The sequence below is a fragment of the Pecten maximus genome, chromosome 9 (genome assembly GCF_902652985.1).
Source record: "Pecten maximus chromosome 9, xPecMax1.1, whole genome shotgun sequence".
Lineage (NCBI taxonomy): Eukaryota > Metazoa > Mollusca > Bivalvia > Pectinida > Pectinidae > Pecten > Pecten maximus.
This window is the reverse complement of record NC_047023.1, coordinates 9,562,250-9,584,735: the sequence shown is the minus strand read 5'-3', so window position 1 is coordinate 9,584,735 and position 22,486 is coordinate 9,562,250. Positions and strand designations below refer to the sequence as shown.

The window sequence follows — 22,486 nt, the reverse complement described above, 5'->3', positions numbered from 1 at the left end:
CCTTGCAATTGAAAGTCCCTGTCATCATAGTCACCGCAAACCCAAATGATTGTTTGTCGGAGAATCATATTCCTCGTTATCACAGCAGGGTTGTCACCAGATTCAGATGATTGTTTGTCACCAGACCCAGATGTTTGCTTGTCATAATGATATAATAAAATCGGTATTTATCTAAATATCATATTCAAATAAATTTGTCACAATATCATATTCAATAAAGTGTTTGTCACGATAACATATTGAGATCTGTGTTTGTCCCGATAATATATTGAGAACTGTGTTCGTCACGATAATATATTGAGATCTGTGTTCGTCACGATAATATATTGAGATCTGTGTTTGTCACGATAACATATTGAGATCTGTGTTTGTCCCGATAATATATTGAGATCTGTGTTCGTCACGATAATATATTGAGATCTGTGTTTGTCACGATAACATATTGAGATCTGTTTCTCACGATAATATATTGAGATCTGTGTTTGTCACGATAATATATTGAGATCTGTGTTTGTCACGATAACATATTGAGATCTGTGTTTGTCACGATAGCATATTGAGATATGTTTCTCCCGATAATATATTGAGATCTGTGTTCGTCACGATAATATATTGAGATCTGTGTTTGTCACGATAACATATTGAGATCTGTGTTTGTCCCGATAATATATTGAGATCTGTGTTCGTCACGATAATATATTGAGATCTGTGTTTGTCACGATAACATATTGAGATCTGTTTCTCACGATAACATATTGAGATCTGTGTTTGTCACAATAACATATTGAGACCTGTGTTTGTCACGATAACATATTTAGATCTGTGTTTGTCACAATAACATATTGAGATCTGTGTTTGTCACAATAACATATTGAGACCTGTGTTTGTCACAACATACTGTAAATGCATATTTTAACTGAAATCCTAATTTAGCAACTTTCGCCCAGGAAGTATCCCGCTAAGTTCTCTTATCTGCTAACTCTAAGCATTTTGGGAGTTGGACGTGGTCAGTATAATTTCCATTATAAATCAGACTAAAGGTTAAATGGCTGCTGGATATGCCGAATAATGAGTATTAAACTACATCATGATATATTTTGACAGCGATGCTATGGACACCATTCAAATGTTTCATCATTCTAGGACTCGTCAGTGATGTTAGGGACGGTCACCATACAGCTGTTTTGTTCTTGCTTGACTCGTAAGTAATGTTAGAGGAGACACTTTACAGCTGTTTCATCATTCTAGGACTCGCCAATGATGCTAGGGACATCATACGGCTGTTTCATCATTCTAGGACACGTCAGTGATGCTAGGGACATCATACGACTTTTGTTATCATTCTAGAACTCGTTACTGATGTTAGGGACACCATACAGCTGTTTCGCCCTTGTATGACTCCTTAGTGATGTTAGGGACCTAAACTATGAAAATATGGAAGGGGCCTGAAAAAACAAAAATGGCCTAAACATATGTTTAAGTATAGGAACCTCCTCACCTTTTTTATATTGTACCCATCAAAAATGTTATGCTCAATATCTGTATTCCCTATTAGAATGGAAAGACTGCTTTTGGCTTAAAACAAAAGTAGATTTTGTTTTGTAATTCTTTTGTAAACTTATTCCTCCATTATTTTACACCATGAACGTGCTAAGGAAATATCAGCATACTTTTGACAAAAATTAGAAAGATGGCGATGAAAAATGATCTAACTACAAAACATTGTGAATCTTTCGGGTGCCCAGCTCGCGGATATATCTCAGTAGCTAATGTATTCTTGATAGCCTGCGACCCACGCCTCCCAGTACTGTGAACAATAATGCTATTCTAACGGCACACTAATTACCAATATCAGCTAATATTTAAGAGATGAACACATCTCACTCTTGGTCATTCAGGTGTGCAAGCAAACCATCCATCGGAGACATTTTCATTTGTTAGACAGCGCCACGGTATAATGCATCACAAAGGCTCCACACACGACAAATTCAACCACAACAGCGCTAAGTCAAAACGAGACTTATATCTTCCCCAAAATATGTACATACTTAAACACATTTTAAAGGGAAATAACGACCAGCAATAAATTATTCATATAAATCCGATGAATTATGAACAACACACGAAAACTTTCAGTCAACAATCACTTAAACATGATTGTTTAAGTAGCGTGAGGAACAGCCAGGACTTTGATAAAATAATGTTAAATGACACAGTGATATCATATATCGCCAGAGGCTAGAGGGGGCACGGAGACGAGAAAAAATTTGATTTCTCTTACTAAACATTATAAAACAGTATGTTCGCACGCGAAACCTTTCACTACTATAGTATCATCTACTCTATCTAGATTGTGTCAAAGAATAAAATTGAAGATACGGAAATCAGGCGTAATTACACCCCGTAACGAACAACCAAAGGAGCGATTTGGAAATCTCTTAATTGTCTTGTACTTTATTTAGATGACAATGCACACGTACTTATGTAGTTTTAGCATTGTTAAGTTAGAGAATTAAGACAATGGTGGCATTGTTCGTCATCAAAGGGCACATGTTTCAATAAAAACAAAAGAAACACATGAAAACGGCTTTATTTACAATTCACGGATAATATTTTGGTAATTGACAGTGTCAGAATACAAAGAGAGAATTTAGAATTATAAAACACTTGTAATGTACTTATAAGGCATTTTCAGACAACGATTTACATGTAGGTAGTATGTTTAAGATTTTTTTTTTTTTGTGTGTGATATTTTTTCAAAATCATATTTAATCAATGATGTCATTTGTGTTATAATACTGTCGAGCATTACAGTAAAAGAAAAATACCCACACTTTTAGTATATGGCTTGGAGACAACACAAAACCATTAGAGAAACTATCAGATTATAAAAGCGAAGATTTGTACTATAGTTGTTTTAGTGTATGAAAATGGATTAAAGTATATCGTAGCTCAATTTAATTTCAGCACTGTAATCAATTATTGTGATTTTATTTTTGTTTTGTTTTTGCTTTCGTTTGTTTGTTTGTTTGTTTGTTTGTTTTATTATTATTTGTTTTTTGTTGTTGTTTTTTTGTACTTTTTTGTTTTTGATTTGTTGTTTTTTTTGTTTTTTGTTTTGTTATTTTTTGTTTGTTTTTGTTTTTGCTATTTTGGTTATCACAGATGTACTATTCTGAGATGCCATGCACATACGACAGGATAGAACGACCAGAGGTCTATTGTCGTTGGTCAGACAAAACGTAATATCTTGCAATTCTCGTCTAATGATAGTTAATTCACATAGAAAATACACAGATTACGCCTGTCTTTTATGGATATAGCGAGTGACATTTCGAAGACTTCGACCCAAGTGGGGTTAGAACAAAATACCACAGAATAACCAATAGCAGGCCAGATGGAAAATCCTGCTTCAATTCACCCGTGTTCCGGAAAACAGAATTTTCCTTTCTTGATTAATTCAACTGTCATATGTCTAATCTGGCTGTCATTGCGCCTGAGCTACTTTTGTAAAGAAATTCTCTTTATTAAGAATAGACAAATTTAATACATTATGTTCCATCGACACATCGTTAAAAGCTTGACTGAATAGAAACAGGTTTTCCTACAAAGCCGGCTTTTGACCCACTTATACAGGTTTACCTGTGCAGCTATTCAGCGGAGAAAATCCTCTTACCATCAGAATATAACTGATGATAGCGAAAGATTCTGTGAAGGTTCGCGGTAACAATAACAACAGCAATTAAAACATATTGGTTATTTAAGAAAAGACGATTAAATCTGGGGGACCATCATCTTGATTGATATATCGGTACGAATGGACTCAAATAACAATCCTAGATTTAGATAGGGTTCAGTAGGTGTATTGTGTGTAGAGACAAGCATTGTCAGTCGAAATACGCATCCGTAGATTTAGCCCCTGAAATAACAATTTATCCACAAATCAAAGAAATTCTTAAATGTATTTTAATGATTTTTTCTTTAATAGCTCTCCGCGAAATTACTAATTGAACTTGCATGCTAAAATATTTTTTTTCAATCTGCTATTGTAGTATGGTTTTAACAGTTACATTAATGGTCTTAAGGAAAATTTAGCTTTTATGAAAAAACATTCATGAAATCAGTGATGTATTGCGAAGTCATGTGTTTATTACTTTTTTGTATCTTACATATGTATGTCGTAAGATATCAAATTGGAATTATGAAATTGACAATTAGATAAATTAAACTACCAAGGATCATCTTCCTCATTTCGAATTACCCTAATCGTCGTTACCATCTTTTAAGTCATACGTTATTGACTTTTTACATCAGTAAACAGTTAACAGTTGTATTGTTATTCTTTGGCAATGTTAGGATTATTCTTGTGTTTCAGTACTTTTTCGAGATTCTTTATGTAAATATATATGTAGTTCATATCAGATTGAATTACAATTTTTTGATGTCGGTATTATTTGTTTCTTTTTGTAAATATCATACTATTGTGTTTGTGTGTCGGAATTTGTTGTTTATTTTTTTTATTAATACCGAGTTATAATCTTACCTATATCTATTACTTTCTATTATATTTGTTGTTCATAATGATCACATTCGTGTTCTTGCTACTGCATCATTACTGTATTTATTTGCATGTTTGGTACTGTATTATTTATATCGATATATACACGTGTTAATTATTATATTTGTATGTGTGGTAATGTATTCATCATATACATGTATATACATACATGTATATACATACATGTATATACATGTGAGCTTGATATCATATTCGTATGTTTGGTACTATGTTATTTATATATATATATATATATATATATATTTATATCTTAGTTCATTTGATTTGCATTTCCTTTTAATTTTTGTGTATTATTTCATATTTGTATGTTTAGTGTTGGTTAGAACTGTATTATTTATATATATATATATATGTATCTGCATTTGATATTGTATGGCTAATACAGTTGTGTGTTTGTACCGTTAATGGTGATATAAATGTACGTTTAGTACTTTATAATTCATATATAAATATATGTACGTATTTAGTATGGTATGAGTAGTATGTTTGTACCATATATGGTAATATAAATATACGTATAGTATTGTATAATTATATATGAATATATGTACATATTTGGTATTGTATGACTAGTATGTTTGTACCATATATGGTAATATAAATGTACATATAGTACTCTATAATTCATATATGAATATATGTACATGTATGGTATTGTAGGGCTAATATTTATATATTTGTAACGTATATGATAATATATATCTATGTTAATACTATATAATCTATATACGTATTTGGTATTGTATGGTCAATGTATTTATATGTTATTACTGTATCACATTATCAAATTTGTATGTTAACACGTTACAATCCACATATATATTGTAAAACACGTCTTAACGTATATAACAGTATCACTAATATAGTTTTATCACGATTATCGCTCTTAATGAAATACTTGACAGATGCCCTTTACTCAAAAGAAAATATCTACGGTAACACTAGAGCGAAAAGCATGTGAAGAGTAAAACTGGAAGTCAACTGGAAGCAATAAACAAAATGAGACGATCTGTAATGAAACAATACAATAATAATCATACAAGGTTACTCATGATAAGACACAGATGTGTCAATATTGTGTTATAAATGCAATATATTCATGTTTACTTGTAAACAGACCTTTGCATGTTTCAATGGATTGGGAAAATGACACATAAGCTGTTTGAAACGTCCCAATCAAATTGACATCTAGGCACAGTAGAGCCAAAATAGATTAAAGTGTATCACACAGCAGGTTCTTCCCTGTGCTAGGATTCGTCAGTGATGCCAAGGATCTACAATGAAGATGATAGAAGTTGACCAAAAACCTCGAAATAGATTAAAAGAAATGTTAAAAATATGGAATGAGAGAGATGAAATACCAATGTTTCAATTAATTCCCTAATTATTGGATTTTAAAAGACCACTAAGCACATATGTATATTCTGTATCATATTTCTATTCACCGTAAATAAAATTTTATAAATTAATATATATATATATATATGTATTTATTTTATCTTAATCATACTCATGTTTTCAATCCTATGCATGGAGTCATCCAGACTCTGTCGGAGAATATTCCCGCTCTCTCTGCCGAAAACGGTAAATAGGGAAGATTGTTCATAAAGATAAATAATTCTAATTGGTTTAACAGGTGTGAAATATTTGGTTCGAGCGGCAAGTCAAAGGCGGATGAGGTGCACAGGTAAAAAACGAGCGCGTTACGCGTGTGTGACTTCCATTTATTTGCAGCAGCTAGCATTCGCGTGCCTCATGTTAGAAAGAGCATATTGGTAAGCGTGTCTTGGCAATGAATTACTTTGTAGAACTCTACCATTAAAAATCATAAAATATGCAAAACTTGTTTTCCCGCCAAAGATAGAAATACAGGAAAAATAGTCTTGAAAGAGAATAATTACTTTAAACCAAAAAAAAAGTAAAAAGTCCATATGAGTATGTGTCTTTGAAAAAAGACAAATTATTCATGAATTCTAGCAAATGGCATTCAGAATTAAACTAAAATGGTTTTTATGAGTATTTTTCGGTTCATTTATGGGTCGCGCCATTTTTGTTCCAAAACGGCTATGAGCATCTGTGATAGAAAAGAATATGGCGGGTTTCTACATTTAGATCCTATTCAGTTATATATATGTGTTTGTTCTTTACTGTGAGAAATTTGACTGCTACACAATGTTTTGTACATGAGAAATACCATTTTCTATGCAGAAGAGAATTAAATACAGAACTGTGAGTACTTGAGATTTTTCCGCTTTAATATTGTCATTGCGAAAGAGGCGACCATTTTTACTTTCAATACTAATTAATATATAATGGAAATCATACGCTAACCTGTTATCTAAGAAGGTGATCGTTTTGAAAATGTAGAGAAACATATGTTATTGAATAGCACTTCACATGAATACTGACTTGATGGCTTACAATAAAGGCACTGCCATATATCAATACAAAATCCGGCTTGATCTTTAACACACGGTCTTAGTTATATATTTGATCACATCTAAATTCATATACACACTGTTTAGAGGGAAAAAATGGAAAGGAATTACAATCATTTTGCCAGTTTTAAACCGTTTTCTGAATAAGACAAGACAATCACGTGATAAAGATATGCAAATAGGGGCATCATACATGTATATATATATTTACATAATATCTACATCTAGTATTCGTCCTATTGTATCTTGCTATAAATTAGTATTGATTTTATTTTTCGATAACAAATTCTGTTTTCACGTTTGCTATTTATAAAATTGACTTTATTTGCTTTATTACGTGTATCAGAGTATTATTTATGCAATAAGATATTAATTGATATACATATCATTGGTTTTGTGTTGCAATATTCAATATAAAATTAAACTTTAGTTTTTCACATTTCAATTGATATTTTTTAATCAGATCGATACTTACCGAAGTTACATGTAAATAGTATGGGTCTATTTTATCTTTCATCATGAACAATACTGATAACCAGAGAAGCGGTAGTAGGTGGAATAGATGTAGTAGATGTCACAACGACCTAGTTTTGTAATTCATTATACATTATACACTTCAAAACCATATTGAGACGAATGGTACGCGTTAAGTCAAATATTTCCGGAAATTATCTAGACATCGCGTAATAGATGTATTGATAACTCATGGTTATCCATGTGTTATGGGTCCACTGACATCCTTGAGCTTGGCAGGAATAAGGTGGTTGTGAACTACGGTCATATGTGTTTTCTTTTCATTATTGCAAATGAAATATCCTAGTTATGATAAATGCTGTATCATGCATCGATTTGCTTAGTAGAAGAGAATTATAATACATTACAATGATAACCGCCGTCAGGACTTTAGGGAAGATGAAAATTGATTATATTATATATAGTACCAAGCATTGTAATGACGCAGAGAGATTACTTAAAGCGACTATAATTGTACATTGCATACTCATCTCATAAAACGGCGATTCCTTCATATAAGTAGTGGAATGGGTTAAAGATATAGCAATGCTTGGACCTATTCCGTATAACATGTTCTATAAATATTTGTTTACAAGTTTTAAACCACTGAATTCTACACAGGGCAAGCCGAATGGAGTCATTTGGGTGGCAGTTTGCATAGCGTTCTGCTTACAGTTATAATTTAATTATGTATTCTAATAGGACCTACAAATATTAATGTTATTGTTCTGATTTTGGTATATACAATTTTCGTATTACGCCTGATAATATTTCCCAATGAGATTTTTACAGTTATAGTCGCTTTAATCTGACGATGATGCAATGCGAGGTCTTAAGATGAAGTCTATTATGTGATCATTAGTATTAAAACTCAGCAAACTGCCATCTAGAGAAAAAGACAATTTTAAAAACCGTGACAAAAGCTGACAATATAACAGACATTTATTGACATGTGTATCAGATAGTAAAAACAGCACATATCTACCCAGTGATTTTTCTCAAATGAAACAGCAATTCGACAAAATATGTTTACACGTATATTTCCAATACAGTTACTCATACAATGAGTATGCAATACCGTATTAGACCAAATAAGCGCACTGTGCGCTTACAAAAATAAACAAAAAACAAAAAACAAAAACAAACAAAAAATCACACATAAGTGAATAGTTCCGTGTGAAATTAGGGTGGAAAAATAAAATAATATATATATATATATATGGCGAAAACAATATAGAGTCTTGGTTAAAATAAGACACGATTATATTGGCCGATTATGGAGGTATCTTACTTTATATATTCAAATTAGCGCACCCATTTTTTCCCCCGAGGAAAGGCGCGCTTATTCAGTTGAATACGGTATATGTTATTATGTTTAGGCATTATCAGTTTGGATTTACAATTTCTACACACAATATAGCTTTAGTTTGTATGTACCTGAAATAAATCAGGTATGTAACGCATTAGGAAATCACAATTTCATAATCAACATCTTCTTAAATATTTTCTTAGGGAAGAAATATACTCCGAAAATATCATTTAGACGTGTTTGAATCGTGTTTGAATTCGTTTTTATTTTATCTTAACGTAATAACGTGTTTTAATAAAATTAACTGTAAAAAGTACGTTAGAAATGACCGTTATAATAGGATATTTTACGTAGAATTTTGTAGGTAATTTGATTACAATGGAGTTTCTTGTATCATTTGAGAAATGTTTACATTAACTGACTTACAAACACTGCATTTCAGGAGAAATCTTTATCGAATGAAATGGTTATTTACAAATAACGTATGTAAATTGTTTCGAATTAAGATTGAAATCTATGTATGTAACCGTGTCTGTCGAGCTATTACACAGTTGAATTGTGTTGAAAGTGTACACGAAGTCGTTTTGATTTTCACTCCTGTCAACAGACAAATTGAATTACAATAGGGATCACAATGCAACATAGAAATGATAGAGCGGTACAGTGTAGCTACTGCTGTCAGTCTTGTGTGGTCGCGCATGACTGGTTCACAGTAGCAATTTGTCGCGGAGAATAGACCAATGAGATGCATCGTTGTATCTTGGATCAATAATAACACGCCTCCCGTGTCGCATCTCCCTTTGCTTCCTCCAACAATCATACTATTTTTCATTGCTCGTTGAATATTACAATGCATAATTTTCTAACGAGAGACTCCAAATAAACACAGCCGTGCGTCTGCCATATGTCAGAATTAAAGTGTTCATCATTAATTGTACTGGGTTGTCAACACATATATGTGACAGTAATGCTAAATGGAGCGTCATTGTCACAACGCTTACGATAGGATCAGCATCAGATACACTGCCTAGCTCAACTACCAAGTGATGTACATTAACTTCATTCATCATTGTAACTGAAGATGGCACATACGATTTAAGACTCTGGAAAAGAAAAAAAAAGACATTTTATGAAGACTGACATGACCTTCCGTCTGTGAATATCTCATTCAAAATATGGTCACAATTATGGTAAGTCAAATTTTTTGCTATATGGTGATGTCAATTATGCTGTGTCTAATTTTAGTTTCACTTTGACCTATTAGCTTTGAGATATTAATTTAAACTTATTCTTTACTTACTTATATTGATTGATGCTATCTTGTCAGTGTGGTATTATCGTATATGATGGACTGACACTATATATAATTTACCTTTACACCAGTGAAAACCGCTGTTAAATACTCACCTTTAATATCGTCTGATAAATACTGCCGATTGTTATATAATAGCAAAGTAAAGCCATCCTTTTATATCAAAATGTTCACAGTGAATACCATAGTGTTTCTCTAGTTGTCTGACGAATTTTATATTTAACACAGTCTAATGTTGATCTCTCACAGCCCCAGTTAACAGACTTTTTTACCTGGGCAATCTATCATTTCCGAGAATTGTGTATTGAGCGCACTGATACATATTTAATAGAGATTCGTTTTGAATGAAACAGAGAACAGAACAAACATACTGATATGGCTAACTTAATACAATATCTGTATAATTTCTATTCAATACAAATGAATGTATATATTTTTCATTTAATATGTACATCAGTTTATAAAATAAATATATATTTACCCATACAAGTATATGGAAAAGACAGGTATTTCAAACAATCAATTCAGCGTTAGTATTCATATTCTTAAAATATAATATGACTTCTATAAATTCTCTTTTTGTCGTAGTGATGATCTTTATATTGTGTGAAATGTCACTCGTCAAGTGTTTAAATGTCACAATTAAATTAAATATGAATTCGATGAATTCAAGATAGAGAATAACCGTGCTTTGTCAATAGTATTTAATTATAATTGATATCATTTAATTGCTATGTGATATGCTGTGAAAATTGTAACAATACAAAATTGAATAACATAAAATAACATATCGTCGTCGTTATCATAACATACACGCCAAAATGAAACATAGTGTGTTTTGACCTTTAGTATTTGCTAGAAAATGTCAAGCATTTCAATTAATTTTGTTATTCAATTTCTTTACAGTATCATGAATGATTAATTATCATTTTGTGAATAGATTTTTCGAAATACTAATAGGTCGACCAAATTTTTCAGTTAATTAAGAACACAGTATTTGAACAATAGACGAACATTGCATAATCATTCGCAGAAATTATTTATTTTACATATCGGAAATAAATTTTACTTATTGGTAATAAATACAAGTGTTCAACTGTTAAAGTGAATGTGATATATTTCCTTTAATACGTTCAGGTTACGGTCACCGTGTTAAATTTGCAGAGTCTGATTCACGTATAAAACTACTTATTATAACGAATGGCATTTTCCCAAATAATAATATTTACCAAATATTACATATTAATACATTGTACAATGTTTATATAACCAATCAACCACACCAGAAAAATTTTTGATGCAGAATTCATAATGTTACCATTTCCTCTCAAATGTTTCATCATACATTTTATCATAAAACTAATTCAACACGAAAAAATAAAACATTTTTCTTTCTTTTTTTTCTATCTCCCACCATCTTATGATTTTTATCGCACTTTTTTTATCTAAAACATTTTTTTCGTTTTTATTACATACGATATCGCATAATTCGAGAAAGTGATTCATTTCGAAAAGTACTTTTTAATTGATGCTATTTTTGCTTTGTTCAAAATTTGAAGGTTTAATTCCTTCTTAGAGTGCTTTCTTAGAAAAATAGATAAAGATATTATGCAAGTGATGGGCGTGTATGGAAACAACATATCTATTACGTGTCCCCATAGCAACATTTATATTTAATTTCTGATTAATTCATCTGCGGGTGGCATATTGATGATAAAAACTGATTATCGTAAAAAGGAACATTCGGGCTGCTTTTATTTTTGTATTGTTTATTTTCTCAAATTGATGGAGAAATGATTGATTCAGGACACCATTAATTTTCATCCGCATTGGAAATATGTTTTTTTGTTTTGTTTTTTCTAAGATAGCATCGGTTTATAGTCTTAAATATTGATCAGTAAACGATGTTGAATACCATATTAGACTGGTTCACTTTTAATTATCTTACAAGTCTATTTTGTGGTCATGCCCAATCAATAAGATCATCGCGTCCATCTTTTGAGGCTAACCAGGTACATCTTTATATTGAAAATTATCTCAATTGTCAGAGGAGTCGTTTTTGTATATGACTCCCCTGAAATTTGATGTCAAAGACTACAGTTTTCAATTAACTTTGAGATTCAATAGATGAAAATTGCCTCTCAGCACCTGGTTATACACGCAACACTGCAACAACCGTTAATTAACTGTTTGCTTGAATTAAGTTCTGACATAACGCATCGAACACAAATAAATTGACAGTTAACTACATTTACTCCAAATATGCTTTATAAACGCCATGATGCATATAAAGATAATCATATTTCGATTTCTGAAAGCGAAAACGTTCTTTGAAATATCACAACTCTAAGTATGGAACTGCTAACAACTGACACATAATAAGATATCACTGTGGGTAAGGTATCTATCGACACGCATCAGGCTTTTAATGCATCATTATCAATTGAACGTCCACCTAAAAAGAATTACTCTGTGATCAAAATCAGCTGAGAGAACATATTGTTGAGATACCTAAGATGGTTTCTTTGAATCAAACGCTGATATGCTCGTAGTAATTGGCATTTGATGAGACATATGGATAGTTAGTGCTGCTTTCATACCGTAACACAGGTAAATGGCGGTATGCTATTTCAATGTTGAATCAACCTCTGGCTATTGTCATTTTGTCTTAATACTGACAAGAAAGATTTGACTTTCTTCTGCAAGATGAACTAGACCATATGTCTGGGAAATGGAGTTGATTAAGTTTAGAAAATTAGTCAGGGTTTCACAGGTTTCCCTTTCATTCACCGCTGAGAAAATATAGTATTCAAATCATCATAAATCAGCAGTGTTAGAGGAGCGCGTCTTCTGTTATTAAAACCAAACAAATACCAACCTTTATTCATAGTAGTCATGGCCATTTTCTTTGTTAATAAAATCTAACGCCACCCAAAAGATCTCCAATTTCAACTCGACCGTTATTTTCTGGAAATCATTTACAGGCGTTAGGTCGGATAGCGCACACTCATATTAGTAAAATATCGATTAAAGATAACAACAAATCATTTTCCTTCTAGAGGATGCTACTGTATCAGCAGGCTATCAATATTAGTAATACATTTCATCGTTAACGCTTCCGTCGCCGGATATATATCCTCCACAACAACACTTCTTGAATAAAACATAAATATTTTATAATAACGAGTTTTGTTTCAAAACACCGTGTTTTTGTTCCAGTTCCGCTACACATGTGATCTCGATATAAACGATTGCTGGTCTAGTAGCATTTTTGCATTTAATTTCATTTTAGATGTATTAATCGGTTTTTGTTTTAATGAAGAAGACAGCTGAATTTAATATACTAAGTGAAACACTAGAAATTGCTTTTTATATGGCCGTGGTCATTGTGAAACATGACACTGCGTGGATTCTTTAGAAAAAGTGTAATTTTTATCTCGGCGTTTGATTCAAAGACACTACATATATGGTCGAACGTTTAGTCAGAGGAATGGCATACAGAATAAGTTGAAAAGAACTGGTTCATTACGTGTTACAATTTATTGGTAGTTGTTTATCCCTCATCAACTGCCAACTACTAGTATAACCTAACATAACATTATACATTGAACACACGCTTAAAATATCACTATCAACACGGTATTTAAATACATGAAATGTACGTGTGTTCTTTCTGTTGTGGTTTCAATTTATTTCATGGATGCAAACTTTCGTGGTTTCAATTGATTTCGTGGATACACACTTTCGTTGTTAGTACATGCAACGATATAAAATAATTATATAACAATAATAATACCTACGACAATATTCGTTACACTTATATTCATGGTTCAACGAAAACAACAAAAGTTTTTTATACACCAAACGAACATTTCATGTTATAGAGTATACACAAATGTCACGGAAATGACGTTTACTTCATCATCCAATTCGTAAACGTGAAGTATAGTGACGTAATGAATGACGTCAGGAGATAACATTATTTATCTTTAGCAATGTATGGTGTCCGGATGTTTTATGTTTCTGGAGGATTAAGAATTTAGAAGTAAAATACAATATAATGATTTATATCTCAGAACAATTCAGAATTCAGTAGGTCTAGTAGATGATGTTGATGTATTTTATGTTTCAGAACGAATCTAGCAGAGACGGATCGCCACTTTCGGAAGACATTATCAGCAATCCAACAAATATGGAAAAAGACCATACTGATATGTCTACGATCCTCCCAGAAGTTCTCTCTCAGACACATATGCGGTTAGCAAATGGGACATATGTCCGTCAAAATCACGTAGGCAGTGTGCTTCTACAGGGTGTTCCGATTGTATCCCTCTTCATTGATCAAAAAGAAAGACTTTGTCTAGCCCAGATTAGTAACACACTACTGAAGAATTACAGTTATAATGAAATACATAACAGGCGAGTCGCTTTGGGCATCACCTGTGTACAGTGTACTCCGGTACAGCTCGAAATCCTGAGGAGGGCTGGGGCCATGCCCATCTCTTCACGCCGATGTGGTATGATCACACTTAGAGAGGCCGAACGATTGGTCAAATCCTTCTTAGAAGACAATTCGCCCCCGAAGTTACCCGACAATTTTCGTTTTGACGTTAAACACGAGTGTGGCTGGGGTTGCGTTGGACAATTCGAACCATCCCGATATAACAGTTCAAGAGCAAAATGCATCAAATGTAATGTTTGTAATGCATACTTCTCCCCTAATAAATTCATATTCCATTTCCATCGTACACCCGAGTCTAAATACAATCACCCCGATGCTGCTAACTTCAATTCATGGAGACGTCATCTGAAGCTTTGCGATCCTAGTGAAAAAGACGAGATAACCTGCGCATGGGAAGACGTAAAGGCTATGTTTAATGGCGGAAATCGGAAGCGAGTCATGTCTAGTAGTAATGGACACTCGAGCCGCGTCTTACCCTCTAAGTTGGAGCCATCCGAAAAGAAAAGTCGACTTAGACTTGGAGAATGCGTAGTTAACAAGCCAATGTATCCTTCTCCATATTCTCCCTTCCCTCTTTTGTCACTCCCGGGTAAACCATACCAGTTTGGACAACTCAACCATTCACCTCCTTTCAGCCTGGGTTTACCATTTAATAAGGAAAGCGGCGTTGACACCACAAAGGCCGCTTCCTTACAAAGTACCTCATGGGGTATCCACGGTGTTCTGCCCACATACAACATGTTATGGAACTCTCAGATGGGCGCCCATCACCGTAACAGTATCAGGGGGGCTATGTACCCGTTTAAGGACATCCACAATCAGGACACGATAGATATGTTTGATAACGGCAACGATAACGACCTCTCGTCGCCGGATCATAGTCCCTCCTATAACAATTCGGACGGGGAGAGGTTCTCGGCCTTCCGATTAGTGAAAAAGACTGATGATCAAAACGATAGTGCTAGAAATAGTGATAGGGACGACGATGAGGATTCGGACGGGGAAATTAATATCACTGACGAGGGTAGGAATGAGGATGCAGATGATAATCTACATCAGGATACTAGCAGCGAAGACGAAAAGGTTGATAATGTATCAAGCCCTTGTGGATCTAGGTACAGTGAAAGAAGCTGCCGTATGATGTGTTCGCCGGAGTATGTAACTACCAAAGAACCAACAGAGGAGAGGGAGGTAGGAAATAAGTTTCTCAGAAAATTATAACGGACAACTACATAAGTTCGGTCTTTGTTTAACTAGTGGCGATACAATTGTGTTTTAGTTTGAAAGTCTTTGTAATATAAGATGCTATTTGTCGTTATTGATCGTGCCTGTTAAGACATTAATCCATGTTGAAAATAAAACTATTTGAAGATAGCAAATTTAGGCATTATATAACAGAACTATGTGGTAGAATTACGGTTTCGTGTTATTTTCGGTTGTTTTTGATGCTATTTTTGTTTTTATTTTTCAGGAAAAACAGGATACCTCGACTAATGGTAAGCAATAAGCAAGTTCAGTGTTCTTCAATAATTTTGTTTATTACAAATATCGTACATGATGGTATGCGCCAAATATACCATTTACTTACGGAAAAAATAATAGAATTAAAAGACAGCATTATTTATTATTAAACTGATAATACGAGGTTTTAATACGAAATGGCCAGCATACAACTTATTTGGAAGGGTTTTGTTTGTATTTCAGAAGAAGCTTCAACTAAAACCTGCAACGTTTCCAGCAAAAATCAAGATGAATTGGCACCAGAGGCAGGCAAAACCTCTAACGGTAAATACTTCTTTGTTAGCCAATATTTTCAATAAACAATATCGGATATCACACCTAACTTCATTCTCGACATCTTAGTGTGTGTTTTATTTAAATTACGATATCCAGCATTCTGCCACATTACGAACGCTAGTATCAATTATAATATTCTACAGCTTGATTCATCCATTCAATGATCACTATGCGCGAACTTTGTGATTTCTATCAGTAATCTAATAACCCATCTTTTAATTGAGTCTATGTCCACCATTTAATCATATACAATAATTAAGTATTGATGATGGAGACACATTATGACGGGCTGAAGGGAACAGCCACCGCCGTGGTCATTTATCGAGTTATGTATTATTCAATAAGCACGAAGTTTAATCGAACTTTAATAATGTATTGCTGGGTGAAACGGTCATTAGACGCTGTGAGAATGATACTTAACTATCAATACATGCTCTGCTTGACTGTGATATGCTACCGAAATACTGTAACCATATTCACCATGTCATACTTCCATAGTCATTCATTCCTGCACTGTTAATTATACACGGTCATCAAAGAAATATTTAAACCCCATTGCTATATTTAGCTAACAAGAGACATACATGCTTATATTTTAAATAATGTTAACATTATAATGCGACCATAAAACTTAAGTTCATATCGAACATGCCCTTTAAACATCAAAGAACCTGTCCAACTTTCTCAATGTTCTGTGACAACTGATGCGTGAAACTACGTTCCGCTAATTTATTACACGCTTAGTTGACCAGTAGATAATGATTTATGGTCTATTGACTTTTGATTAATAATTACACATTTCATTTCACAGACGGTGAGACCGTTCACATAGAGATGTCGACAGCAGCTGACGATATCAATCTCTCCAAAGGTAAATTGATTTGTTTTCTCGGAGTGAAAATATCCTACCTTCATTTTAATATTCACGAAACAAATACATCGGGTCCGTTCAGTTCCTCTTTGTATTATTAACGGCTGTCAAGGCGGAAAATTAATGTCATTCAACGTGCATCGAATTGCATTAGTTTTGTCTTTGTCATCGGAGAATGTTAATTTTGTACAAATATCACCATGGACGTTTTTCCGATATCAATATTTTATACATGTCTTTGAATGTGATTTATTAATTTAAATGCCCATCTAAAGTTAATTGCATATTTTGATTTGTCTAAATCAATTATAATTTAACAGTGTCATTGATTAATAATTATAATTTCATGACAAACCAATGACATCTCATAGATATATATTTAGTTAAAAATATTTAAATTATATTACAGAAGAATTACAACTGAAGCTACGAAAAGAGATCGATACGAGAAGAAAAATAGAAAAAGACATTGAGCTCATGAAAGGTATACCTTTAATATCAATGATCAATTCAAAAAATATCTCAAGTATGACACATAAAGAGTAGGGAAAATTCCGGCAGACATCAACAAAGAATCCAGATATTGATGAGACCGTTTAATTATTCTGTTAAAATCTTTTCCCATGTCCAAATCACAGAGGATATTAACTGAAAATGAAATATATTAGAGCCGAAATTGAATAAACTTGATATACCATCTCCACTTTACCATTAAAATATGTTGAAATTAAATAAAATACATGTATACCAACTATTAAAAATGTACTTTAGGATAATGTTACAAATATTTTCTGGAATTAAAATTATCTCACTTGCGCATTCTCTGTATTTAAGCGTCTCTATGCTCTAGGAGACTTATCTGAATCGTCTCTGAACCAGTAATAATTATGTTGAATAGTGTTCAGTCTTTCTTTGTCTTATGTGTAATAATTTAACTAGCTGCCTGTGTGTCTTGTCTTTTGATGGTTTATTCTTGGTGAAATTTTGACATGTTGTTTGCTTTCGATTCTTATATAACGAAAATTGTACTTCTTATGTGTGAAAACACGGGAGGGGGAGGGGTTAATGATTTATGGTATTATGACTTCTTTGCGGCTGAAGGCTGAGCTAGATTCCGTATTCTGAGTGCAAGATAATGATAGTATATACATTAACTGCATCTGCATAAAACAATTGTTTCATACTTCTGGGACTGTGATAGGTCTAAAATATCGAAACCTTGAAGCCGACAAAGAAAACTCAAACTAGGTCGAAAATTTCACCATATGATCTTGGAACCAATAACTTAATATTGCTGCGCCAAAAGAGATCTGTCCATTACTGTAATCCCACGGCAGTCAGTTTTGAGTTAAATCGTGCATAACTAAAGTCATTCTAGAGTGAGACAGGATTTTTGCTATTATTAATTATTAATAGTTTAACTATTAACCGTATATGTACAAGGGTATTTGTGTTAGACCATAAAGTAATATTGATCTCCTGTAAGATAAGATGTTGTCAGTTTTTGAAACACAGACGAATTAACATGTCACACTTGTAGCGTATCTAATGACTTCTGTCTTTGGTAGATGGATGTGATGATAATGCTATGAAAAATTAAAATATGTACGTGTTTATAGTGGTGTCAAACATCTGAAGGGGTAATCGTATAGACGGAAATATAGAAATATTTTCAGTGTTTACCCAATTATTCATTTACAGAAACATTTCAAGAGGAGGTTAACAGAGAGCACAGTTATAGGGATGAAATCACACAACAGCTGCAGATAGTGCGAGGTACGTCATACTCATCATAAATAGTGCGAGATACGTCATTATAATAAAAATAATGGTAGGTACGTCAGACTTATCATAAATAGTGCGATATGCGTCATAATTATCAAAATAATGGTAGGTACGTCAGACTTATCATAAATTGTGCGAGATACGTCATTATAATAAAAATAATGGTAGGTACGTCAGACTTATCATAAATAGTGCGAGGTACGTCATACTCATCAAAATAATGGTAGGTACGTCAGACTTATCATAAATAGTGCGAGGTACGTCATACTCATCAAAATAATGGTAGGTACGTCAGACTTATCATAAATAGTGCGAGGTACGTCATACTCATCAAAATAATGGTAGGTAAGTCAGACTTATCATAAATAGTGCGAGGTACGTCATACTCATCAAAATAATGCTAGGTACGTCAGACTTATCATAAATAGTGCGAGGTACGTCATACTCATCAAAATAATGGTAGGTACGTCAGACTTATCATAAATAGTGCGAGGTACGTCATACTCATCAAAATAATGCAACTACGTCAGACTTATCATAAATAGTGCGAGGTACGTCATACTCATCAAAATAATGCTAGGTACGTCAGACTTATCATAAATAGTGCGAGATGTGAACGTTATGCATGAATTATCATAAAGAGTGCGAGGTACATACTAAGTTGTCTTTACAAATACATTAATTAATCATACATCTGGACTGGAGTGAACGATTACACAAAAATATCTTACCCAAATAAGTATCACATGCTTATTTTAAATCTGTTTACCAGTGGTTGTTGTTGTTGTTGTTTTTTTTCAAATTTTATTTGATGATTTGCATCCATTTATTCCAGATACCCTTACAAATGAGCTAGAGCAGGAACGACAGGTGCGGTTTTCCCTACAACAGAAATTGAAAGGTAATTTAATGCCATAATATTTTAGGCTAATGTACGTATAAAAGCACGATAGGTATTTCGAATAAATAAAAAGCATATCTTTACAGTATCATTAACTGGAATGTACCTAGTCACGAAACATCTCTTATCTAGCTCATTACCAAATCTAATGTTAAAAATAACATTATTTTCAAAAGTGATAGATACACATACGTATATTTATCCATGATCAGAGAAAGTTTCTGTTGAAAAAAAACAAAAAAACTTTTGGGTTGTTATTGTAAAATGATATGTTTAAATGTTCTAATCAATGAATGACTTTTTTCTATTACAGAGGCCCATGACGCACTCCACAACTTCTCGTGTAAAATGCTGGCGTCACGCCAGTGTGACGAATGCACGTTCAAGGAAGGTGAAATTCCGCGCCAGTGATTGGTCAGACAAACGGAAAAAAAGCTTTAAACTTAAATATTGAAAGTCACGTGATCTCGTCATGTTTTATTTCTGTATATATTGGTACTTGACTGTAATTCCATCCATTCACCTGTTACTGTTCATATTGTCCTACCAATCTACCAGTAGAACTGCTTTATCTTAACTGTCTTTGTGATGTTTATAGAAAGTTCTAGTCCTTGTGATGTTTATAAGAAACACAGGGATTTGTCACGGATTCCGAACTCACGGTCCACACACACACACACACACACACCCTCACACACGTATAAAAGTACTATTCGTGACAAGTCCCTGTGATAAGAAGTGCTAGTGGAACTAAAGAAATATGTATTGTACCCCAAAGTGACTCTAATTATTGCTTTTTTGTCATGTTGATGTGCAGTTGTATGGGTTTTTTTATTTTTAAGTTCATTGGAACGAGTTGTTACAATAAATTTCATAAAGATATTACTTTTGTTGAACTTTTATCACGTGTGTTTATTATCTCAGTTGGGTAGATCGTTAAAGGCTAGTGTTTTTCAAACATCTAAAAACATATAAGTTAAAGAATGAAAAGGGTTTTTGTAATGAGGTCAACAAGGTAATTAGACAACCTGCCAGTCGTGATAACCTGGTAGCAGTCAACAAATTTCCTGGGAGGGATACCAATCAGGCCAGACCACTGGATTTAAAGTTTGCAAAGGCCAGCAACTTATTTGTTCTTGCTTACAGCAAATAACTTATCCTAAAACATAGAAATTCTTATTGAATAAGCCTGACTATAACTCAGCATCTTATATGATATACAGATACAGCTGTATATGACACATCGTCGTAGAGGCACGGATATTGACACAAATGTTTGAGACGATACGATAAAAGAAGGCAGTGTGGAAAAAGAAGATGTTAAAATTGAGTAAAAGTTCGAGACATGTACATCTAGTCCGTTATTACGACAAACGTATAAAATATATCACACACAGACCCACACAAAATTAAATGCAATACCCTGCGTTTAATATTAATACGATATATATTTTTTAAATGATACAATGAAAAATATACTCTATTCATTGGACAGTTGAACACCGTCCGACAAAATAAACTGAATCTTTCCCAAACAGCTTGCAGTAACGTACTATCTTTTACCACTACAACATGGCTTCCGGTATATTTTTTACCAATCTTTTAAATAATAGTCAAACAAAACCTAGTGTTCATGGATGGATAGCAGGGCCGCAGTGGCCGAATGGCTAAGGTGTCCCGACACTTTATCACTAGCCCTCCACCACTGGGTTGCGAGTTCGGAACCTACGTGGAGCAGTTGCCTGGTACAGACCGTAGGCCGGTGATTTTTCTCCAGGTACTCCGGCTTTCCTTCACCTTCAAAACCTGGCACGTCCTTAAATAACCCTGGCTGTTAATAGGACGTTAAACAAAAACAAACAAACAAGTGTTCGTGGATAATCCATGTACGTGTTGATCCAGAACAGTACAATATGGCTCAAAAATATTGAACAAGTAAATTAAAAACAATTAAGGATCACTTGATGTGCTTTGATATCATTCTACAAATTAATGTAAAAGCACATTAGGTTATTGAACTCCTACTTTTGTATTTTTCCAATGCTGAACAGCAAATAATTTATACATCAGACTACAAAGTAGATATATGAAGAGAGAAAAAAATAGGAATTTATATTTGTTTTATATTACATTTTACATTATTTTTACTTGATGGCTTATAACAGGTTATTGTGAATTCGGCTTTTCACTCTGCGTATATATGTATTCTATAATAACATGGACGGGTCTTAAATACCAACGACATTACATTCCATTCTACTTCGACTCGCTAAAACCCTGAACAGAACAAAAGTAGTTTGAACTATCTTTATCCCATTGTCTATGTTGAATGAAGATATGATAATTTCGTAATGAAATTTGACATTTTTCATAAAATTGTGTTATTCAATAATGTTCGTGATTTACTCCCATAGAAATTAGTTATCTTTTATAAAGCAAGACACAGTTTCTTTAATGACCTTATTTTAGTTACATCATGTCGATGACAGTGTACTGGATATTTTGTAAATATTTCATAA

The 22,486-nt window shown here is 33.2% G+C and overlaps 1 protein-coding gene across 1 annotated transcript; it reads left to right on the top strand.

Annotated features, from left to right (window-relative positions):
- The first annotated feature begins 9,684 nt into the window (after positions 1–9,684).
- On the top strand, positions 9,685–20,849 carry LOC117335152 (SKI family transcriptional corepressor 1-like). The gene is made up of 9 exons (XM_033895110.1): positions 9,685–10,029; positions 14,284–15,804; positions 16,085–16,109; positions 16,318–16,398; positions 17,222–17,281; positions 17,691–17,765; positions 18,983–19,057; positions 19,902–19,967; positions 20,281–20,849. Exons 1-9 carry the CDS (start codon positions 10,015–10,017, stop codon positions 20,376–20,378), a joined length of 2,016 nt encoding a protein of 671 aa, XP_033751001.1. The 5' UTR covers positions 9,685–10,014; the 3' UTR covers positions 20,379–20,849.
- Positions 20,850–22,486: the final 1,637 nt, after the last annotated feature.

Excerpts from the sequence above, each read along its gene's own strand:
- LOC117335152 (XM_033895110.1), top strand. Across the intron at positions 16,110-16,317 it reads ACAGGATACCTCGACTAATG|AAGAAGCTTCAACTAAAACC; the intron begins GTAAGCAATAAG and ends TTTGTATTTCAG. Across the intron at positions 17,766-18,982 it reads AGACATTGAGCTCATGAAAG|AAACATTTCAAGAGGAGGTT; the intron begins GTATACCTTTAA and ends ATTCATTTACAG.